The 24,633-nt window shown below is 42.4% G+C and overlaps 1 protein-coding gene across 2 annotated transcripts in view; it reads left to right on the forward strand.

Moving 5' to 3' along the window:
• Positions 1 to 24,633, forward strand: part of samd12 (sterile alpha motif domain containing 12) — a 131,786-nt gene that overhangs the window by 34,533 nt on the left and 72,620 nt on the right. For both annotated transcript variants that reach the window (XM_004548946.5, XM_004548945.5), the window contains exons 3-4: positions 6,556 to 6,685; positions 23,751 to 23,891. In XM_004548946.5, coding sequence (XP_004549003.1) covers positions 6,556 to 6,685; positions 23,751 to 23,891 — 271 coding nt within the window. The remainder of the gene's footprint in view (positions 1 to 6,555; positions 6,686 to 23,750; positions 23,892 to 24,633) is intronic.

The raw sequence follows: 24,633 nt of genomic DNA on the forward strand, positions 1-24,633 counted from the left end.
GGCACAGTGGCCCCTGGCAAACACATAGCAGACTTCAGCTGCCCAGAGCGTTGACTCTGCTCAGGCAGTGACAGCTGGGTGCAGTCCTCAGCTGGCTTCTTGACCTCCAGGGATCCAGAATCAGCTGGGGGCTGAACCCCGGCCTCTGGGGAGGCCCTGGAGTGTGTCGCAGTCTCAGAACTGGCCAGCTTTTGAGGACTGTTGACAGTATTGTTAGATTTGTCTCTCTGCTTGTAGTGGATGGGCGAGGAGCAGTGTCTTTCGGGTAGAATTGACTTGTATGGTTTTACAGGTGGAACAACTGACACAGGATGCAGGGCTGGTGGCTGCTGAACAGGAGGCTGAACTGAGGGTGACTGACATAGTGGTTGTGATGACAACGGTGGTGGAATTAGAGACTGAGCTTGAGGCCGCGCGGCTAACTGAGCTTGAGGCCGCGCGGCCTCAAGCTCAGTTAGCCGCGCGGCCTCAAGCTCAGTTAGCCGCGCGGCCTCAAGCTCAGTTAGCCGCGCGGCCTCAAGCTCAGTCTCTAATTCCACCACCGTTGTCATCACAACCACTATGTCAGTCACCCTAACTGAGCTTGAGGCCGCGCGGCTAACTGAGCTTGAGGCCGCGCGGCTAACTGAGCTTGAGGCCGCGCGGCTAACTGAGCTTGAGGCCGCGCGGCTAACTGAGCTTGAGGCCGCGCGGCTAACTGAGCTTGAGGCCGCGCGGCTAACTGAGCTTGAGGCCGCGCGGCTAACTGAGCTTGAGGCCGCGCGGCTAACTGAGCTTGAGGCCGCGCGGCTAACTGAGCTTGAGGCCGCGCGGCTAACTGAGCTTGAGGCCGCGCGGCTAACTGAGCTTGAGGCCGCGCGGCTAACTGAGCTTGAGGCCGCGGTTCAAATGAATAAACAGTCCTAGTATCATCAGAGCTGGTGTTAATGGTCTCTGGGTTATATGTCACAGTTTTAGCAGACCCTGGGTTGGCTGACACGGGTTTAACAGTTTCAGAAGAACAACAGCCCTTTGCTTTCACTGAAGTCTTAAAAATGCCAACCTGGGAGAGATCGGTTACCACGAAGGTAGGTAGGCTTAGCGAATTAGCTCCCACTGACACACCCCGAACAATCCCGGAAGAAAAAGTCTTAAGGTCCGAATTGGAACTGTTATCCTTCCTACTCACCTCAGTCGGCCGCTCTGATATCCTGGGGTCCGACTGTGGCGAGGGGCGTCGACGGCGTGAGTGCTGATCCCCATTTGAAGGCTGGACCGACGGGCCGGGCAGGACACTCTCCGTCGGGTCGGGGAGTGAAGCATGAGTTGCAGGGTGGGTGGTAGCAAGGGGGAGAAGATGAAGCTCGTTCAGAACAAAATTCTGTGTGAGCGGGTGAAGTGAGCTGAGCAACCAGGGGAGACCAGAAAGTAAGCGCTGTAGCCGAACAGCTATGCTTTGGCGGAATTCTCTCCCCTCATGCTCCAGCCATAGGTTAATTAATTTGTCCACTGAGTACATAATGTCCTCCCGGAGCTCCTCGGGCGGGTTGACTGCTGCTGGATCCATAGTGGCCGGTTCGTACTGTCACGGCTGCCGAGGCGAGCCGTGTGGAGTTGGAAAAAGGACCCAAGAGCAAGCAGTGTATGAAAAGATTAGTGGAGTTTATTTACAAGGTGTCAGTGGCAGGAACAGAAAACGAATAATGAGACAAACTAACGGAAACCTAAACTGGGAAAACTAAAGAGCAACTAGAAATCCACAGGACACGGGGTGAAAGGCAGAGAGACGCAGACTGACGGAGGATACAAAAACGCAGAGAGACACAGATGAATGCAGAAAAGCGCGGACTTACATGGAGTAATACAGACGAACCGGCAACAGGCAGGAGAACACACAGGGCTTAAATACACACACCAGTAATCAGGGGATAAGAGACAGGAGGGCAACACAGCTGGGAGAAATCAGAGCTGACGGGACAGGGGAAATGTAAACTGAACACACTCACATCAGACATGAACCTTCAGAATAAAACAGGAAATTAACAGACAGAGAACCAGACAGGACACTGAACTTGACAGGCAGACTCATGAGCAGACACAATAACACCATGGACAGACAGAGGGAACACAGAGAAGTGGGAGCAGGCAGGCAAAGAACAGAAACCTAACAAATGGCAAAATAACAACAGAATACACACTCGGAATGAACAAAAGCATAAGGAAACACAAAACACTGAGTCCTCAGACTCAGGACCATGACAGTTTTTGCATCCTACATTTATAGTAATGTGCAAAAGGACACAACTTTCAGATACTGTTTACCTAGGCCAGTCACTTCACATACAAAAAAACCCAATAGCTCTTTGGGAATTGTTATCATGAATTCAATATGCCTGTCAGAAATTATGTTTTGGTTTTTTGTTTTTTGTCTGCTGTTACAATAGTTAAAATTGTGTTTTTGCTTAGTTGTCTTATCTGTTTTGTGTCAACACTGGTTCATCCCTTGAGTAAAGTGCCATTTTTATGCCTGAGTGATTCATAGGTCAGTGCTGTTAAGTGGCTTAGCAAAGAAAAGAGAAAACCATTCCTTTAAAAATGATCAAGTACCAAGGCTGGAAAATCGGTGCAAAAGCAATGTCCAAAAAAATACTTTGAAAGACCTTCAGAAAGCCTAAAGACAACAAAACAACAAAGTCTGGTTGTTTAGAAGCAAAATATTAAGAAACGCTGACTTTTACACGCAACTTTTGGTACTGTGTGAACATTACTTCCATTTTTTTTTTTCATACCTGTTTAGGACAAAAAGGGAATCAGCTACGATTTATTCAACAAACACCGCTGCACCTAATGAAGGCTACTAGACAACGGTTTTAAATAAAAGGAACAGCACTTTGCTATCAAATAGCTATCGAGTATTTGTTCTGCCCTTGTGTGCATTTGCTCAATAAATGAACTCTGCCACTTTATATTGTCCAGGGAAATATCCAGAGCCGAGGTTGAATTTGAGTTATTTCTGGTAACTAAGCAAAACTCAGACGAACTAATAAATCTGTTTCACTTCATAAGCTCCTTGTGGTCAGTTTAGCACTAAATTCAAATTATTGACAAGACAATGTCCTTACATGAGCTAATTGCTGCTGTAGTTAACATTTTTAATTGAGTGAAAAGCCATTTGACCCTGCAATCAGCCCGACAATCTTGGAGGCAAAATGAAAACCGCGGCACGGGGATGAGGGGGGTTTGCAGTTCTCCTAAGAAACAATTATTGCCGTACAACACCACTGCCAAATTCACTCTCTCAGTCACATGGTGTTTGTCTCTGGAATGCTTTTCAGCGCTTTTTAATTCCCAGCTCTTTTTTGTATTCCAATACTGTCCTCACAAAGGGGCCATGTGATTGCCTCTTGATTAATTTAGCTGAGTGCATTCATATTGGATCTTTAAATGCTTATCAGCGTTAGTGGGATTACATGCTTCATTATGTATGTAATAGTTGTTTTTTTCCAGTGTGACTGGAAATGTATGTTTATCGCAGACTCTGGTTCATCTTAGGGTTGTGCGTTTTCCCCCCAAAAGGCTTTATTTCTCATCTTTTAATTTTTGAGGTTGTCCTTGCTCTGTTGCTAAGGTAACGTGAAGAATACTGGAAGCTCTACTGGGCTTTCAGATATCAATTAAATCCAAGGACATCACAACACTGTACGCATATCGGCACAGATGGCGGTCATATAAATGTGCCGCGTGCGCGCGTATGCATTGCATTTATGCGCATTCCTTCCAGTGTGAACGCATTTGTGCGAACGGGCTGCACATGTGGATAAATGCGTGCGTCTTTGTGTGCTCGTTCCCAGACGTATTCCACTTAGAAATAAAGCGGGCTTCCTCTCTCACCCCTGCGCTGTCACTCAGAACTCTAATTGGCCTGGAGTCTCTTGAACACGGCTCTTTGAGCATGATTGTACTCTTGTTTTCTTCTCTGTTCTGTTTTCTCTCCGCCCTTTGGCTCTGCAGGCTGGCTGGCAGGCAGAAAGGCACCGGCTCACCTATTGTACAGGCCCAGGGAACACAGCTATGGGCTAAATCAGTGCAGAATGTAAAACACAGATGGCCATTGACTCACAAATGGGTTCATGGAAAATGAGAGAGTCTCCTGTGTCAAACTCTGCTGAGTCTACCATGGAGCACCAGGCTTTTTGCTTTTCATTCCTCTGGATCATCTGTCAGTCCGGCCATCCTTCACACTCCCAGCCTCCTCTCTTTTTTCTTTTTCCTCCTTTTCTACACTCTACTTTCTCACATGCTTTCATAACACACACACACACACACACACTCACACTCCTCTCTCTCTCTCTTCTTTTCTTCTCCATCCTTCACTCTTACGACATCCTGGCCTCCCTCTCTCTTTTGTCGCCTCAGGCTTATAGTCGGGGTTAATTAGCATTGAGTTGAGCTGTGTTTAATGGTTAATGTGGTTTCTTCCTGTAATACCACACCCTCCCCTCTCTGCAGTTTCTACACCTATCCTTTGCAGGCTGCCAAGCAATCGTATTAAGAGAGGCGGCCTCGCCTTTCTGCGTACATAGCTACCTGCTTTCTTTGGCTGTCTGTCACTTCGCCTACCTACACGGGATACAGACCATATGCCCAAATCAGCATGTACACATCCCTCAATTTCTCTTTCTCTCAGGGATGCCGCGTGATGAGTGGGAAGGAGCGGTGAAAAGACACCGAAAAGGCAAGAGTGAGGTAGCACCATATAATAAGAAACAGGTGAGAGAAGGGCGATGGGAGAGATGAGGGCTACAATATGCGGGGAGAAGAAGTGAGAAAGACAACGCGATAGATCTGACAGGGCCTGCGTGAGATTGAACGTTGGGGAGAGATGAGACGGGATAGAAAGGAGGAGCGAGAAGGCACAAGCCGGGAGAAATGCTGCCAGTACCTGCTGCTCTGCTTTCTTTGGGTGGAGGAAAGAGGGGGCTTCCATTGCTATGCCGCACCACACGGCAGCCAGAGAGCAGGCTGAAGTGGAGGGGAGTGGATGTGAAATTTTAATCACCTCTCTGTGTTTGTAATTTTAGTAGCCCCCTCAATCAAAATCAAATCCATTGCCAGCACTTTCAAGAGCAATCCGCTGGCAGTCTACTGCATAGCCTGCTGTTGAAGTAGTGCGTTTAAATAAGAAAGGTGTCTTGCAGCAAGACTGCAATGCAAAACAGAGAAGTGTATGCATGCACTCGTTCATAGTTCTCTGTCAAAACTGGCTACAGCTACAATGTTATAGGTTTTGGATACTATTGGCCCTGGATAGCAGTAAGTGTTGGTCCTCTTGTGCTTTTACAGTATGATATCTGTCTTTCTTATGGTCTAGTTTATTCTTTTTTTATTTCAGATGCCCATACAGAAAGAATAAAACACTGCAAGACTTCCCAGCATACAGCAAAAGTCAGTCAACAAGAAAACTAACAGGACACTTGAAGGGGCATACTTTTAATTTCCCTCAGAAGTGCACTAATAGTTTAACTCTTCATTGCCATTACACGTAGTACAATGAAAGTGTGGTACTGTCCCACATCGGCGCTTAAAGAAAGCCTAGCAAATCACAATAAATAATAAGATATACAGAGAATAACATATGTTCAATATGTGCAGAGACATTTGGTGGTGTTGATGTTGGCTGGTCTACTGCTTGTGTGGAAATATTCTTATACTGGTTTGGTGCATTTGCAGCGCTCAGAGCTTGCATGCATTCTTGACATCTGTAATTTTGATTAACGTGCTTATCAGGCGTTAAAGCAAATAATCAAAATAGAAAACTTAAAGTTATCCTCTAAGCTTCGTGTTATAATTCAGGGGCCAAATTTCCGCACATGTAAAGAGACGACAGCACAAGGTGTTCATCTTCTAGCTGCTTATTTCGAGTCCATGTTTTTGATCCCTTTGTGTTTCTCACTTTTCTCCTCACAGAATTGATTTGCACAAATTAACACCACCTTTCTCTCAGTCATCATTTTTTTTGTGTGTGTTTAGATACAGATTTTTTTTGTTGTTGAGGAAAAATGAGCCATTTAGTGTTTAACTTTAACGCAAGCGATACGTTTCTCTGAGCTGTACAATGTGAACATATGTTGAGAACATATGTTTAATTCATACATAACAGTGTGTGTAATTCAAAATTTAATATTTTACTTTGTGCTGAGCTCCCAGCTGTAGATTTCATGACTGTCTTTTTAAACATTTTTCTGGAGTTATAGTGTAAAAAAATCACTTACTAGCCATTGATCACTGATGCAGAAGGGAAAATGTCACAAAGCAGCCTGTAAAAATTCAGATACACTAAAATACAGTTAAGAAGTGAAAGTGGCATGATCCCACCAGGTCAAAACGGAAAACACTGACACATAACAGTATTTTACCTGCATCTTCTAGATCAAACGATTTGACCAAAAAGAGGAAGCGGTAGTCCATAAACGTCATAATCAGGGTTTATTAATGGTTATAAATGGTGACTGTGTAAAAAGATTTTAAAATAAGGAGTTCTTATTTTTTTTATTATTATGTTTGTATCTTATACAGACAGGATATGTGAAGCTGTCCAAGCCAGTGGCCCTGTGGACCCAACAGGACGTGTGCAAATGGCTGAAGAAACACTGTCCCAATCAGCACCAGATCTACAGCGATTCGTTCAAACAGCACGACATCACAGGTAGTTTTTGGCACCTGTACAGTGGCTTCATTTGAGGAGGTTTATGGCTTATTATCCACGGGTTTCTAGTAGCTCGTTGCTCTTTTAAAACCTGGTTGATTTTTTTTCCATTCACATTCATGATCAATAGGATAAGACGAAATGGATGTATAGATACTGAACTGCTATATCCGCTATATGGACAGTTTAGTAGAACTCATAGTGGCGGCTTTTAACGTAACGTAACATTACAAACATGTTTCCATTTGATATCAGTAATTAAATAAGTGCACTTCTGAGATACTCACTTCCTGAGAGCTCTGTGCAATCACAGAGGTTAAGCTAACTGTAGAATTTAAAGATTTAGCATTTCCTGCCTGGTAAACTCCAATTTTTTATTACCGGCTTATTTAGAAAAGGTGCAACATGCATGTGTGAAGAGTTTAAATATATTTGCAGCCACCTTTGTCAGACCTCTGCTAACTAATTAAAGAAAGTAAGAAAAAACAAAGCAAATCTGTTTTGCTCCTGAAAAAGTGCTAAAGTGCAAGTAACATGATATGCAGCAAATATCACAACGTTAAATCACTGAATATCTCTCTTTAAATGAGGTTTGGAGTCAAGTTCATGAAACTGGTACATTTATCACATCTGCTCTTGACAAAACCAGATCTCATTCATAACATCCCAGGTGCTCTCTGCACCCACTGTCTGCCACCTGCCACCCGGCCTACATCCCTCGCTTCCCACTTTCAGCGTTCCCGCCGAAAACAGCCGGCCATGTCAATCATCTTCCTAACGAGGCTACTCAAGGTCACTCTGACCTAACGACACTCCAGCCCGCGTGGCAACAGACGAGCGCTAATTGCCGCACTCTCTACCTCTCAGAGCACGAATGATCGCATTAATATGTTTATTTGTTGCTGTCGAGGACCTCCTCGACTCAGTGACTGGCTGGCAGGATAAATCACTTGGTGGTCATGATGAGTGGTGTAATGACTCACGCTCCCATTTCACCCGTTGATGCATTTGTTCTGTTATACGTCTGCATAGAGGATTTTGAGATTTAGCATCTCCTGTTTAATGGCCTGAAAATATGAATCTCGCCGCTTTGCAGCTCAAGTTGCAGATATATCTCATCACCAGCATAGAGGTCTGAGAGAGGAGTTCATTGCACGCTTGCTGAACCACTGCTGCGTTTTTGTTTTTTGTTTTTAAATCCGTTTTCAAGCGAAGGCATTTCAGCAGATTTTATTTTGTTTTCTTTTCACTCAAGGTAAAAGCTAAAAGTGATGTATTGACGAGTCACTTGTGAAACATTAGCTTCTGGTTTCTGTGGACTGATTCGGAGCTCGTGTGCTAAATAAAATATTTGCCGATTCAGATGACTTACAAGGCAAATATAAAAGGATGATTTAAAGGGCCTGCCTCTGAAAACACTCTTAATCACGCAGTTAGAGCGCTTATCCATCCACTCATTTGAAATTTCTCATGAGGTCCATATCTGAATACGGAAAAATTAATCTAACTTTAAGATTAAACACCTCTGTGTGCCTAACAATTCTAGTGCATCCAGTTAGTCTGTAAATTAATTACACTTTTAGTCTCCCAGTTAATAAAACCCTGGAACCTAGCTTCCTAATAGTGTATTAACTTAATGACCTGTGATTGTTATTAAGGTGTAATAATGTTTGCGGGCTCTAACAGGTGTGGAAAGGGTTAACCAAATGAAAACTCATGCTCATATTGTACACACACGCACACACATACACATTCACGCTGGCACAATTAGGAGATAATGACATGCACAAAACCTGCAAGTAATTCAGTTTGTCTTCACATTGAGCATTAATTAACAGAGCCCAATTAAAACAGGCCAAGCCACACCAATTGGGCTCACGAGGCAATTTGCATCCCAATCAATCTTTGAAATATTATGCAGATATTTTTCTGTTCCTACACTCTATTAGAATAAACAAGGGGGAAACAAATGATGGAATATTGTTGTGGAAAACAATCATGCGTAGACAAACAAACAGTGAGTATGAATACATTTATAAGAGCATGCAGGCGTGCGTCTGAGAATATCTATTTGTTCAGTGTGCTTGTCAGCCATGAGCTGTGACCCTTGAAAATCAGAACCATGCGTGCATGTGTGTGTGCGTGTGCGTGCACATGTGTATGCATGAATAGATTTTTGGCTTTTTAGCATCGGAGTCTCCAGACCGTAGCAATTCTTGACTGTATTTTCTGACAGAAAAGTCAGCCCTCTTTTTGGCTGCCAGCGGTACTCAATCTCACTTGTCTTGGCAACGTAGTCGTCCCTTCATAAAGTAGCAAATCAATAAACGGTCTCTATTTCAGATCATAATTCAAACAGGCATTTGTGTCCTCCCGCTCCTGACATAAAACAGCGGCGAGGGAAATGCATTTTACTGCGGATCAGGACTGGTGCAACATTTTAACGTTGAGCGACTTCAGTATGCAGCAGCTGGCTTCCTTCTAGGCTCCTCTAACCTCTGCCAAAGAAATCAATGTTTCCTATCCTCCCTCCAGCCTCTGCTGCCAAGAAACCCTTTCCCTTCCTCAATCTTCACCTCCCACCCCCAACAGAGACGGCAGCGAATTTGACTTTAACACTCAGCTGCCATTAAAAATGCATTAAAGCATATTAAGGCATAATTAGATATTAGTCCCTAATCCGTTGTAATTACAAAGACAAAGCTCTTTTGGTTGAGAGAATAGCTTGGCATGGTAAATTAGTTAAACACACCGTTTCCGATACTTTAGATGTAATCAGCATAAAAGGTGCGATGACATAGGTAATCAGAAGCAAAGAGGATGAAGGAGGAAAAATGGGCGAGTCGCTATTAACTTATATTTTCTGTCAGAGGAGACCATTACATCACAGTGTGGAAATTCAGAGTGTCTCTAAGGGCGTACAGTGACTGAATTAGAAGCAGCTGTGGAGGCTGGCTGCAGGGGCTGGTTTTAGAAAACTGTCGAAGATGGGGGTCCAGATTTGAGTGCAGTGTTTTGTTTTGTTTTTAGGATGAACCACATTTATACAACAGTTTTCAAGTTAGGATTGGATGAGATGGTAAAAACTTCCAACCGGTTGCTGTCACACTAGCATATGCCAGGGTATTTGTGGTGGTGTTTGTGTGCCTCAGGGTTACTCACAGGGTGCTTTTTAAAAAAAAAAGAAAAAAAAAGTTACCATCTGTTTATATTTATAGTTTCATAGTTTTAAAAAATGTGAATGTGTCTTGCAGTGAAAAGCACTTTGAATCGTCATCAGGACAAAAAAACACTATATAAATGTAACTCATAATCTAAAGAGCTTTTGTTTCATGAATGCAGTGATTTCTACAGACTGCTTCCAGGTAATAGATGAGAATGCAAACAGCAAATGAGTCAAAGGGACTAACGTGGCTCCAAATCAAGTGGCGAGCCACATAAAAGATCCATCGGTGGTTGTTGTTTGAGTGATTGAGTTGTGCAGTGAGCTGATGAGCTCTTAGGGGGACAATCTGATCCACAGGCAGAAGGAATCATGGTTAATGAAACCATTAGCAAGGCGATTACATGTCAGTGTGTTACATGTTATTAATTACTGTCCTGCCAATTGCATGTTTAGAAAATGGCGTTCAGGGATAGCTCAGTAGGTAAAGTGGTCGCCCCATGATCGGAAGGTCGGCGGTTCGAATCCACTTAACGGCTACCCTGAGGTACCCCTGAGCAAGGTACCGTCCCTACACACTGCTCCCCGGGCGCCTGCTTAGTGGGCTGCCCACTGCTTCACTGAGTGAATGGGTCAAATGCAGAGAAAAACAAGTAATTTCCCCATGGGGATCAATAAAGTATCCATTATTATTATTATTATTATATAGAGAATTAAAAATTAATCTGTAGAGACCGTGAATGACTTGTCGTTAAATAGTGATATAATAATAAACTGAAAAGAGATATCCGTTTATTGATGAAAAGAGGGAAAAAAATAATGTCTCGGCCCAAAAGAGAAGCGCAGATATCCAAGTGATTGCAGCTCGTGTACCAGTGAGGCTTTTGTAACGATTTTGAGAAAATAGGACATTTATTCAAAGGCAACTTATCTCATTGCCACTATGTGTTCATATGATTACAGTCTCAAGCACAGTAATCGTGTCACACTGTTCTGCTTATGTCTCCCAAGTATTTTACTAGTGTGATTCAGCAATGGAAGCAAAGCCTGAAAGCAGGCAGTGCCTTAGAGAAGCCTGAAGGCATGTGCATGGCTTTTTTTCATTTTTTTTAAATGTTCTTATTTTATTTTTATTTTTTCTTTAATTTTTGTCTTTTTTTAAATGACATGCATTAATTATATACACGAATTAGGAACCCTGGTTCCAAATTGCTTCCACTGCTTTAGCCTACCTGTGAGTTATGATGAGGAGTAGGCAACGTGATTGGAATTCATATCAATTTACTTCTCTTGAATAATGTTAACTTGGGTTTATAGGGGTGTATACTGAGCTCACTCCTGTCCTCACTCTACACCTACGCCTGCACGCCCACTAGCATCTACAATTTCATTGTGAAGTTTGCGGATGACACAACAATGGTGGGTGACAGTTTACAAGGAGGATGTCAGTGCCTTTAAACTCCAGTGCTAAGACTACCATCTCACCCTAAATGTTACAAAACCAGAAGAGATGATAGTGGACCTCTGGAGGTGTAGAAGAGCACATCACCATCACCATCAAGAGTGAACAGTGGAAAGAGTGAACAGCTTCCGTTTCCTAGCTGTACATCTGGCAGACCATCTGGTCAGTTCATACAAACAGCATACACCTTCATAGTCAGCACAGTGTTACATCACGCAGCGCAGCATGGTGGCTGCGGTGACACCGGTGTGACAGCAGCGCGGTGTGACCTGTGTGACGTCACGCAGCTTTCGCAGAGGTCAGCGCGTTGTTACGTCATACAGCCATCGCGGACAGCAGCTCGGTGTTACGTCAGGGGTGTATACTGAGTGTTAGAGTCAAATTGTTAAATGTTGTCATTGTGTTACTTAAATTTGCAAGTCTTGGTTCAAACTATATGGTCAAAGACATTCTCCTGTTTCTATTGCCCTCCCCAGGCTGTTGAATGGTGGAGGAGGCTATAGTGTTTTATTATAGGGACACATCCTATGTGAAGGTTCTGTTTTAAACTTCCTGCCTTTATGACCCTTTGGTGAGCAGGAGGTCAGACAAACGCACCCCCAAACACACACACACTCACATGCATACACATACACGCACATGCTCGCACATACATGCACGCACACGCACACACGCGCACGCGCACGCGCGCACACACACACACACACACACACACACACACACACACACACACACACAAAGACACAGTGTTTTAACCTTTTATAGCCATGGGGTTTTTTACAGTGGGTGTTTGTGTAAACTGTGTGTCACAGAAATAAAAGGCTGCAGGGGGAGATGGTTCTTCAAAGTGGTCTGACACCGAGGGCAGAAGGGCTGCTCTGAGATCCTTCCCTTGCTAGCATGTGAAAACCCGGCTGAGCTGTTCGTCTTGCTTCGTTAATGGGAATAAGTCTCTAAACCAGCGGGCCCTGTGGAAGCACAGACCCAACACTGAGCTCTCTCCTGTCCTCACTCTACACCTACGACTGCACAGCCACTAGCATCTCCAATTTCATTGTGAAGTTTGCCAACAATTCAACAGTGGTGGGTCTTATCACCGGTGTCGCGCGGTGTGACGTCATGCAGCCTTCATAGACGGCAGCGTGGTGTTACGTCAGGGGTGTATACTGAACTCTCATGTACTCACGCTACATCTACAACTGCACGGCCACTAGTATCTACAATTTCATTGTGAAGTTTGCTGATGACACAACAGTGGTGGGTGACGGTTACAAGGACGATCTCAGTGCCTTTAAACTTTATTGCTAAGAGAACCATCTTACCATCTTACTCCAATGTCTTAAGAAATAGTCCTCCAGGCTATCTGAAGCCATTCAGGAAGAAGAGGCTGAGGTATGCCAGAGAAAGAGAACCGAACCCAAAATCTGTGGCAATGTGTCTGATGGTGTGATGAATCCAAAGATCTGGTTCAAGTTGTTATCAGTAAAGAAGAGGTCAGGAGCAAGGTACAACAGTGTTTACAGTTATCTGTTTAGGTTCTGTCTTGATTTGCGCTGTATTTCAGCCCCAATATATATATTTCATGCTTATTGTCTGTGTGTATATGTGAAGATGTTTGTCGCTTAGCTATGATTTCAAGGGGTTACCCTGAGGATGGGGTCTCTCATAGGTAGTTCAGCAGACCAACTAACCAATCACATCTTCCTACCATCCTCCATCTTTATGGCTTCACTAGAAAAACCTTGAATAGTTTACAAGTTTTCCCTTCCAAGTAACACCTGCCCCATATATAATATCTCATTCACAAAGTGGTGTATGGAGAGCAATGTGCAATACTTGTGAATGGCTTGTTTTTGTGTAGGGTAAAATATGGGCTGTTATCATAATGGCCACTTAAGTGGATGGTGGCTTTTTTACGTGTCAGCCTGAATTGCTGTGATCTATTCAGCAGGACCAAGCTCTCTGCAATAAATATTTTTGTGTAAGACATCTGATTCTCCTAAATGTTTCCTGCATCAGTAAAACTAGTCTCACAAGGTTTCCTTAACGCCATGCACATAGGACTGTATATGTGTTTACATATTTTGCTTGCCACATTTTTAATACCTACTATTTAGAAACTACGAATTCACAGTGCGTTTTAAGTGCAGCATGCCCATGCGCCACATAGAAATAAATGCAATATAGAAACATCAAAGGCCCAGAAAATCTACAGTATTCCACCAAAAAAGTAAATATTACCCAAATATAATTCTAGAATAATAACTTTCTTCTTCCTACTACAGCAATAGATAACTTGATAGTGTAGGTGAATTCAAGGTTGGTATGACAGATTCAAAGCAGGTTTCACCTGGGTCATCACAACCTCTCTGGCTCACAAGTGTATCCAGCAATCTACTTCATCTCGCAGAACGGTAGTTATCTAAAATGACAAGCGATTGTCCTTCCATAATAACCATCGAAAGATGGCTAGTTATTGCCACGGCAAACTTCAAGTCATCTCAGTGATTTAGATGGATTCCACAGTGTTAGAGTCCAAGTGAGCTGTCTGCATGTTGTTAGCTGTGGCTATCCAACAGAGTTGCAGTATAATGATCGGCAAACTTAGAATACATCAGTAATGGTGAAATCAGCATGAGGCTACTACTGATGTGACAAGTGGAGGATTGAGGCGGCTTATTATCTGTCTGGGTGCATGTAATTGTGTGTCTCTCCATCTCTGGTGGGACTGTCTTCATTACTTAGACTGAACCTTGTTCTCTCTAGGATTATAACTGGGCTTTTCTCCTACACTCTGCATTAGCATTAGCATTGGATCACAGGTGCTCAGTAGCTCTAGTAGCCTTTTAGCTCCAGGGCTACAGGCAGCTGCGTGACTGAGACAATCAGTTGCCATTGACTTTAAGGACTTCAAGCTGCGCCACATCACAGTGAATACTAGTGAAGGATATGCCCAGTGCTGCCACAGTTTTGTCACTGCACGCTAGTTGAATCCAATTCTGTTATCTTGGTTTTATTCTTGAGGGGGATCCTATCACATATGGCAGCAAGAAGTGTACTGGATATCCAGCGCTCAACACTTGCATGGCTTGTTATGCTGCGCTTGACAGATTGTCGTGCGGGTTTGGAGTGCAGTTTTCCAGATGCAGCTCGGTGACATTCATCCCCAGAGGACACCCATATGAGCACAGCTGAGAAGGAGATTTGAGATGAGTGACTGGTATGGAAGACTTACCTGAGGAAAAGTCTTAGAATACATTCCTGCTCCGTATCGAAAGCTTTGAGCACAGCTGCCAAAAATTGTCAGGGCTGAAAAGTGCCATTTTGGAAATTGGAGGCAGAGGACTGTTAATTTGCTGCCTTTGTACTCCTGTCCTTACACATGGCTGCCTCACACACAGCCATAATTAGTATGCCATTTTAGCTCCACCTGCAAAATGAAGTGGGCTACTGCAGGATCAGTGTCTGGGTGTGAGTGCGTTGTCTGTATATGTATTTGTGTTTTTGCGTGCGTGTGTGTGTACAGATGCACTTTAAGCTCCCATTCATCACTGACTATGGTCACGCTATAGCTGCAGATTAATCTGCAGCCCAACACTGCTGCTCACCCACCACTCATTAATCTAATTCCCAGGGACAATGTGTTTGTGTGTACGTCGGTGTGTTTTTAGGAAGTATGTGTGCACAACATGTGTACCCATATTTGGTTTGTGTGTTAAAATACACAGAGTATAATGAAAATAGAGCACCTCATCTCCCTGCTGTTCAACACTTGAAATTCAGACATTTGTGTTGCAGGTAGAACATGTGCAGCAACACATATACACCCTTTCCTTTTAACATCCTACAGACACAACTGATAGACACATTTTCAAATTGCGTGTAAAAACACTAGAGTAGAACAAACTCTGCCTCTGTTTCTGTGGAAAATAGTTCAGTGACAAGGGTATCATCTCAATCCTCTCAACATTCAATTCACTACATGGTTGACCTGAATGAGTTGGGTGGTTGTTTATATTTGTATTTATTTTTTTGGATGGTGGTGGGTTGGGTCTCTCCTTATAGGCCTCAGGCAACTAGTTTAATGGCTTAGTTACACCAAAGTAAAAATAAGATGGCAACCTCCAGTTGCCCGGTGATTTACAGCAACCAGCTCATTGCCCACAGGTTGCCTGATGGGAGACAGCCTGTCTCCGAATAAATGAGGTCTGTCTCACACTCACTGCATTCACTCCCAGACAGATGAGGCAAATTTCTAATTGCAGACAGCTGATTGCCAACAGTTTGCAATCGTTGCCGGTATCAATTGGTTGTTTTTTTGTTGTTGTTGTTATATTCCTATATAAAAGCAAAGTTGCCAAGGGCCTTTGTCCTTTTTCAGTTAAATCGCCCTCCTGCTGCGACTTAACTGCTATTTGTGGAGCAGCTTCTGAATTTCTGTTTCAGATCTATGACTTTCTTATTGGACACTTAAAGTAGATTACCATATTTTCCTCACTATAAGGCGCAATTAAAATCCTTTAATTTTCTCAAAAATGGACAGTGTGCCTTATAATCTGGTGCACCTTATGTATGAATTCTAGTTGTGATTATTGACCTCTAACTGATTTTATGTGGTACACGGTGCTGAAAAATCTGTCAAAAATGTTTTGGTATGACTTTGGTAAGCTACAAAGCCGCACTGCTTGATGGATTGTCGGAGCATTAGTCGGGAGCCTCGCTTACCCAAAGTCAGGTCCCAAAGTCAAACAAACACTGCAGCATCACTGAGATTTTAAAACTGTCTAAATTCTTTCATCTTTAATAAACTGATCAGCGTTGCTGCTTTACCAGGTGTAACAATTAATTTTAACATCCAGGCATCCATGAAAACAGAATTTATTAACTTTAATGGAGTTAGCAGGCGTTAGCTCGCTAGTTTCCACCTAAACATGATATAGCATGTTCTTACTGAGAGATTTCTGAAAAAATTAAAACATACAGCTCTGCTATCACTTCCAACATAAATGACGACAGAAAACTAAACAGCAGTGACTTTTGTAGGGTTACTGAAGTTGGACTAGCTGGTATATAATGATGTGCTACGTTACAGCGACACAGCTATGTTAGCATAACAAACAGTGAAGCTGGAGGATGAATGCTAACTTTTTTCCACTCAATAAAAGTTAACGTGAGGGTTCCCGATGGTTAGGGACCAGTGTTGCCAACTTAGCGACTTTGTCACTATATTTATCAAGTTTTCAGACCCCCTTAGCGACTTTCTTTCTAAAAAGCGACTAGCAACAAATCTGGTGACTTTTTCTGGTGTTATTGGAGACTTCGTCATAAATAAATCTCTTCTTTATGTCTCTTCCCCGATGTTATTTCTCTCTCGTAGGTTACAATTACATTAGCATGGCCAATTATGCAAATTAGGCAATGACGTCATTTAGCGACTTCTAGCGACTTTTAGGACAGCCAATAGCGATTTTCCTTACTGAGGAGTTGGCAACACTGTTAGGGATAAATGCGATCGCATGGCAGGATGCTGTAAACGGACCAAATTTCAGTCAGGAGAACAACTTAGATAATCCATCAACAATACGAGGTTAGTCATTAATATACTGCAACAACACGGGAATAGAGCAGCTGTGATGGAATTCAACATAAATGAAGCAATGGTACGGAAGTGGAGGAAGCAAGAAGAATGAGTTGAGTAAAGTTTGACTTGATTTGTTTCACTTAATGCGCCTTATAACACGGTGCGCCTTATGGCCCGAAAAATACGGTAAATGTCCAACACTCATAGTTGAAACAGGGGTGTGTGTGATGTCCCCAGCTTTGTCCAGATCACCACAGCCTACAAATGAATTAACTGGATAAACACCAACGGCGCGTCTGCAACAATGACTTGCCACAATTCATCAGTTTTTGCTGCTTGATTAATGAGGACAGGAAAATACTAGAGCTTTAACACCTCAACGGCCAAAATTGGAAAGTCGAAGGGTTGTCATCTTTGCCTAAATTTCATAAATAAAAACTCTGAAGTAGCATTTAAATGGAATGAGCGAGAAAGGGGAATGAATGGAAAAGAATGATAGTGAAAAAAAGAAAGAGAGTAAACCCTTTCGGTTTTCAGAGATGGATGAAATTTCTTGTCTAATCAATATTCTGAAAGAGAACGAGCTGTGGTGACTGGATCATAGCCAGCATTTTTCTTTCTTGCCTACAGTAACAGGACAGTCATTATGCACATGTTGAGAACTAGATTCATGACCAAACGGTACGCTTTTAGGTCGGGAAAGGATGACAGTGTCACAGTGTGAGTGTGTAAACTATATGTTTTAAGTAAATGATAACTTAATGGTTTTCTGTCATGTTGTCTTTTTGCCATGATCTTTATGTGTTGGCATGTTAAATGAACTAAGGCCATGCTATATCATAGTGCTATAACTGTCTTGGCCAAGCAGCAGAACACCAGGCCGACATAATATTTCGTTCGCACCACTGTCCACACAGCCCAGGCCCTATCTCATTTTTCTTCTCACCTCTGCATTTCTGGGGCCTTTTACTGCTGATTCACTGTTTTTCTTTCGCTTCCTTACGTTCAGCCTTTCTTAAATCTTCTCCTCCCCTTACCTCATTTATTTCCTCTTGACCAATTTCCTCTGCTGTCCACCTCCTCCTTCTCCTCCTCTTCCTCTCCTCACAACCACGCTACAGTGCACAGTGTATTAATTGTGGTATGAAAAACTCCCAGCTGAGTCTTGGTGGGATTGTCAAAGCAAATGGCTCAGAACTGCGGGAAAGCAGAGTGAAAGCCTGGATGCCTTACAGAAGCTGTTCCACCCCGCTAATGCTGCCTCACTGACCGGAAGAAGCGGCGCGTTGGCATTCACCGCTGAGAACTGGCAGCTTGTTCATGATAATTGCAGAGCTTGTCATGTTGCAGGCATTCACAATATTCCACTAGACTTGTGAGATTAAAAAAGCTAGACTTTTACTCAAATTGCAACTGTGCAGCTTATGGTTGAATTTAAACTTTAAGTTTCTAGAAGGAGGGGAGCTCATATCCGCCGAAGGGATGTTCGACTAATGCCACTCTCCAGTGACATGCGGCGAGTGCTACGCTGTGGGCTCTTGCTGAATGAAGCTAGGACAGCCACTGATGTTTCTTCATTAGTGACAGTTTTCTTGCGTCCACATTTTGGCAAATCCAACACTGAACCAGTTTCACAAAACTTAGCAAGCAGTTTGCTAACTGTAGCATGGGAGACGGGTGGTCTCGTAGGGTGTCTTGCATTGAAATCTACTGCAATGACCCGGTTATTGCGTTCACCAAATATCAACACAATTTCGATCCACTCACGTGTTAACCTCTTCGACATGTCAATGGCTGTGAACAAAGAGAAACTTGTAAATAACTCATGAAAGAATAAAGTTACGTTGAAACCAAGCACACCATTGTTTTTCTTGTGACATTAACAATAAGTTTGATGTGTCACATGGCCCTCTTCCTATTGAAAAAACAAAAGTTGTATCCAAGATGGCCGACTTCTAAATGGCCGCCATGGTCACCACCCATCTTGAGGAGTTTGCCCCCTCACATATACTAATGTGCCACAAACAGGACTTTAATATCACCAACCATTCCCACGTTATTACGGTGTATCAATTAGAGATGGACTGATCCGATATTACGTATCGGTATCGGTCCGATACTGACCTAAATTACTGGATCGGATATCGGAGAAAAATAAAAAATGTAATCCGATCCATTAAATCTCACGAAAGCACCTCACAAAACTTGCAACACGCCGTAACTCACCTCAGAACGTTAGCACGTCGGAGCAGTATGCATCACGTGATAGAGCGGCTGTGGCATGCGGGACCTGTCGGTGGTCTGGATAGCATGTGGAGCTTCGCTAGCAACCCGGCATTTCATCTCCGACAAAGTTATCCCCGAGAGAAGTAAAGCAAGTGTGTAAGTCCATCTCTGAATGTTTGTAAAGCATTCCTGCGTTAAGCTTACCAAACGATATATGGAGCGACTGCTTCTTCTGGCTGCTACTTCAATCATGAAACTGCTTAACGATCAGCTGATCGGCTTTTCTGTCGCGAGTCCGTCTCTCTGGTTTGTTTTTGGCCCACTTTGCACCAGAAAGAGGAAACCATCGGCTGAACAACAGCAGCACGTTTAAGCTTGATAAGCTGTTGTTAGAATTTATTTATTATTACTTTCTACTCGAGGATCTTTTTCTACGTAGCTGACGGCTGGTAACTGTGCAGGGGCGGATCTAGCAAAGTTTAGCCAGGGGGGCCGATAGGGCATGAACAGGGAAAAGGGGGCACAAAGACATACTTTTCTTTCTTATTCTCATTTAAAATGTCTAGCTTTTAATAAATAATTATCCGAATCTTACACCCAAAGTTTTAATTTGATGTAAAATGAATAGAAGTCCATTACTGTATATAGTAACTATTAAGTCTAATATATATACCCTAGTAAGCTATAGTACTTTTTCCTTTGGGAAGGTACCATCTGTGCAGTCTGCAATTTTGTTGAAGAAAGATGTTGAATCTATTTAATATTTCTTGAAAAATAATTGATTTCTGTGCATTTTTTTTCACACTGCATCAAATTAAGGTTGATTACGTTGATTAAGCATCATGAGGTGGAGCGTGAGGGGTGGTTCCCTATTTTTTATTTATTTATTTTTGTTGTTGCTGGGAGTTGGAACCCTATTAGTTAGGTTGCTTAATATTTATGCTAAGTACTCTTTAAAATACCAGAATAGGGAGGATGGTGTAGGTTTAAGTTTATTAGATTGATCAGTATTGCTGAACTATGAAATTTTTTTTTTTTTTGCGTATAGGTATAACAGAATAGCTTTAGTGTAGTTGTTGTTTTAAACTTGAGTATGAACTTATACAAAATGCAGCAAGATATTTAAAAAAACAGTTTTGTTGATTAAAAAACATTATATCGGATTCATATCGGTATCGGCAGATATCCAAATTTATGATATCGGTATCGGTATCGGACATAAAAAAGTGGTATCGTGCCATCTCTAGTATCAATATAAATGGCCCACCCTGTACATTAGAGAGTTACCTAGGCAACCGAAGCAACAGGCATATGCAAGTGACAGGCTATCGGCTTCAAAGTGACACACTACAAATCGCTATATTCAAAAGTTTGAAAGTAGAATCAATTTAGGAGTTCTGAGTTCTACAAAGAACAATGGGGGAAATATCTGCATACAATACAGTGCATGTTGTTGTCATGCCTCATGATAAAAATCTGTTAAAATTACAATCACATAATAATTTTAAAAAAAATCTGGGAGTAAAGATAAAAAAGGGTTGAAGCTGTCCTTAGGATAAGCAAACAGGGAAAGTCTGGGTGGAAGAGATCAAAACCAATTATCACGTAACTGTTCAGCTTATATGTTGGACTGGCTTCAGCGGGGGAATCATTCACCCGTGATGGTGACATTGTAGAGAAAGAAGAGGGAAAAGACATTTAAAAACATCATGCCAAGGTCCACTTACTACGCCATATGAGTCACAAGCCATCTACAAACAAAGTAATGTCAGGGTCCAATGAGAGCAGTTTCAGCACATAATAATGGCAACAGAGGAAAAGACTGTAAGCCTGCCCTTCAGATTGTACACCAAGAGCCTCAGCAGGCACACAAACAGGTGAAAGCAAGGGAATGTTACAAAGTAAGAACATATGGTTGAATGAAAGTTCTTCCTTAAACTTATTGACCTGAAATAAGATATATGAGGTTTAGCTTACCTTGATTCTTTTAAGTATCCCAATCTTCTGTCTGTGGTGATCACACAATGTGTGGGCAAATAAATAATGACGGGTGGGTATTAAAGTTGCGGAGAACGTAGTTATTATACTTCTATTTTTCTTTATTAGTTTTATTTTTGTTGTTTGTTTGTTTTGACTTTTTGTTCTTAATTAAAAAAAATTTCCAGAGTGTTTCCAGTTTTTATTGTTTGAAAAATGTTTCATTGTAGTTTAGTTTTTATTAGTTTCACTGCTAGTTTCAGTCTTTTTAAGTATTGCCAGTATTGCTTTAGGAAACATTAGTGTCGGTATTACAGTAAGTAACACAGTGTTTTTAAAGCAGTCTTGTAGATATCCTGAGTCTCAATAAAGATGCCCATTAAAGCTTCAATAGGCAAGTTGTGATAATAAATTTTAGTAAAGTAATAAATACTAAGGGGAGTTTCTCTAAAGCAGGGGTGTCAAACTCCAGTCCTCGAGAGCCGGTGTCCTGAAACTTTTAAATGGTAAATGGCCTGCATTTGTATAGCGCTTTACTAGTCCCTAAGGACCCCAAAGCGCTTTACACTACATTCAGTCATTCACCCATTCACACACACATTCACACACTGGCAATGGCAAGCTACATTGTAGCCACAGCTGCCCTGGGGCGCACTGACAGAGGTGAGGCTGCCGGACACTGGCGCCACCGGGCCCTCTGACCACCACCAGTAGGCAAACATGGGGTTAGTATCTTGCCCAAGGATATTTGGCATGCAGCCAGGAGGCAGCCTGGGATCGAACCACCGACCTTCTGATTAGTGGCTGACCTGCTCTGCCACCTGAGCTACAGCCACCTTTTAAGCTGAGGTGGCATTCAACAATTTGATTCATGTTGCAATGAAGCGAAGCGAATGAAGATGGTCCAATAAAAGTACATTTTTCCAAACACTTGCATTTACTTCCATTTATTTACATTTACTTCAGTAGGCTTAGGGGTTGCCACCTCAGCATGCAGTCTATAGAGTCTTGCTAATGGCCTACTAATCTTATTCATGTGTGTGTGTTGCAGCAGGGACACATTTAAAAGTTGACTGGAGTTTGACACAAGTGCTCTATAGTTTTATTTTAATTTTCCAAATTCATAATATCAAGATGATAATAATAACATATAAAGATTCTAAGCATGCATTATTATCCATTATGTAAAGTATGCCGTGTTTTCTTTGTTGTTTCTGCTGTTGTTTAAGGTAGACTTTACAGAAGCACAGAAAAAGCAAACCTCTGTTGCCATGCCAATCTATCTTGAGTTACAAGATCAGGTGCCAAGTGATGGCTGGTCAATATTTATAGACTCATAACAGCATGCTTTATGTGTGCATCCTTCTTTTTTTTTTCATTCTGTCAGTTTGTACGTCTCACTCTTCTTTCCCGACTTTCCACTCTCAGCCTCCGATTCCACTCTCTTTTTTCACATCAGTAGTCTTCGTCTTTCCATCTTCCCATTTAATATGCTCCTCTTACTTCTGAGTCTTTATGACTCTACTTAGTTCCCCAGTGTTTTTGTAATGTCTACAGTCTTTCAGTGCGACTTCAAGTTGAGGCGTCTTAACTATATTAGGCATTTTACCCCCATCTGGCCGTAGGGCAGAGTCAAGAGCTTCTTTTGTTAGAAAGAAGAAAATTGGCCAAACACAGTCAACATTTTACCGATAACACTTAAGGGTACTTAGCTTTCCAAGCAAACTCCCTTTTGTGCTGTGGTAGCAAAGTGGTAGCATGGGGCTCAGCATGCCCAAACAATCTACAACAGATAGTCCAAGAAAGTCAAGAGACATGAAATTGTAAAGTCTGCCTTTTTTTTGCAGGCAGGCTGGATTTGAACAAAAGGAAACATTTTTATATTAAATCTTTATTATTGAGCCTTCGCATTTGATTGTTGTTGATCAAACCACAAATAGTCGTGGAACAGAGGAAACTAGAACAAAAAGAAGATGGGGACGAATATGAGAAACCAGCATCCATGAGGCTTTCAGGACCGAGCTACTCTCTTGGCAGTCAAACCAATCAGATTTTCTTGTCCAGACAGCCATCAGGGCGAAAGAGGAAAGGGAGCTGCTGGGGACGAACTTTAATGCCTAGTAATTGCTCTGCAGTATTATCCTATCTGCTTACCATCCCACATGTTACAAAGGCACTCATAAGAAGCGTTAATAATTACACCATATTCTGCATGGCTTTTTATCAGCAGCCTAAATCCCCTTCATACAAACTGATTGCATGATTAAATTATGAATTTTTATACAAGGATTTGCAATTAAGGAAAGAGCTGTGAGGGATCCTTGCTCAAGGGATACACAGTACTGATATTTATGCAGAGACGAAACTGCTTTGCAGTGAGTTGCACTGGGCTTAATTGGAAATTTCAGGCTAAGTGACGGTCACATAAAAAAGAAAGAGTCGTAAAACAGTTTCTCTTTATGCTTTTATAAAAGAAAATATTGCGTCCTTGAACAGCTTTAGGAATTTGCACTTGAATGCCGTTGACACTCTGCTCTTCCACAGGCACGAATACGTTATCGGTAGCCCTTTTTGGAGTGTCTCCAGCTGTGCATGTTAAATTTCACCCAGGCGTCTCACCTTTAACCTTCAGATTCATTTTGCGTGTTTTGTTCAGGGCGGGCTCTGATGAGATTGACGGACAGAAAGCTGGAAAGAATGGGCATCATGCAGGAAGCGCAGAGGCAGCACATCCTGCAGCAGGTCCTGCAGCTTCGTGTCCGGGAGGAAGTCCGGACTCTTCAACTTCTCACACAAGGTAACTTTTAGGCAGAACATGTTCTTCTTCATCTGCCTGTATTTTATTCCATCCCTAGCATCCTCTCGAACATCAACCCTCTGCATATCCTCCTTCACTACATCCATGAATCTTTCAACCCAAGCCGTCCCCTTTATCCAGGCTTGGTTCTGGCACTAGGATTTCACTGGCCTCCCTGTGGCTGGGTCTTCTAAGCAGAACCCTTTGCACACAGTATATACGCTGGACCATAATGCTGTCAATCTTCATCAGCATCTAGGTTTTAAGCGCACATATTTTATCTGCCTGTCAGCAATGTAAAATTCTTCTCAATAAACCCAGCATGTCACATTTTGATAAATATTCAAATCATTTAATGTGCAGCATTTATGCACATGCCATCTGTAGTCATGGCAATCACTGCATGTTTTAAAGCCTGCAGGAAGTGGTGAATCATAAATGATTATGCAACTGAGAGAGTCATGAACAAATTGTTTCTTTTGGTATCTTTTGGTGTACTGTGATCACAGACAGCTCAGAGTGGTAAACATGATAACTTGTTGATGTTAAAGGCGTAGTTTAGAGCTATCCTGCTCCACATTTACCTGGTGGAGCATGATAAGTGTATATATCTCTTTAAGGCCAGATGCAACATCAGCGTGTAAAACCCTTTAAGACGGTGCCCTTTTTGCAAGCTTCTCTGGAACGTTATATATGCTTTGCATTTTAAAAAATATATTAACTACGCTTACAGCATGTACGG

Source organism: Maylandia zebra, linkage group LG22 (assembly GCF_041146795.1).
Source record: "Maylandia zebra isolate NMK-2024a linkage group LG22, Mzebra_GT3a, whole genome shotgun sequence".
NCBI classification, from domain to species: Eukaryota; Metazoa; Chordata; class Actinopteri; order Cichliformes; family Cichlidae; genus Maylandia; species Maylandia zebra.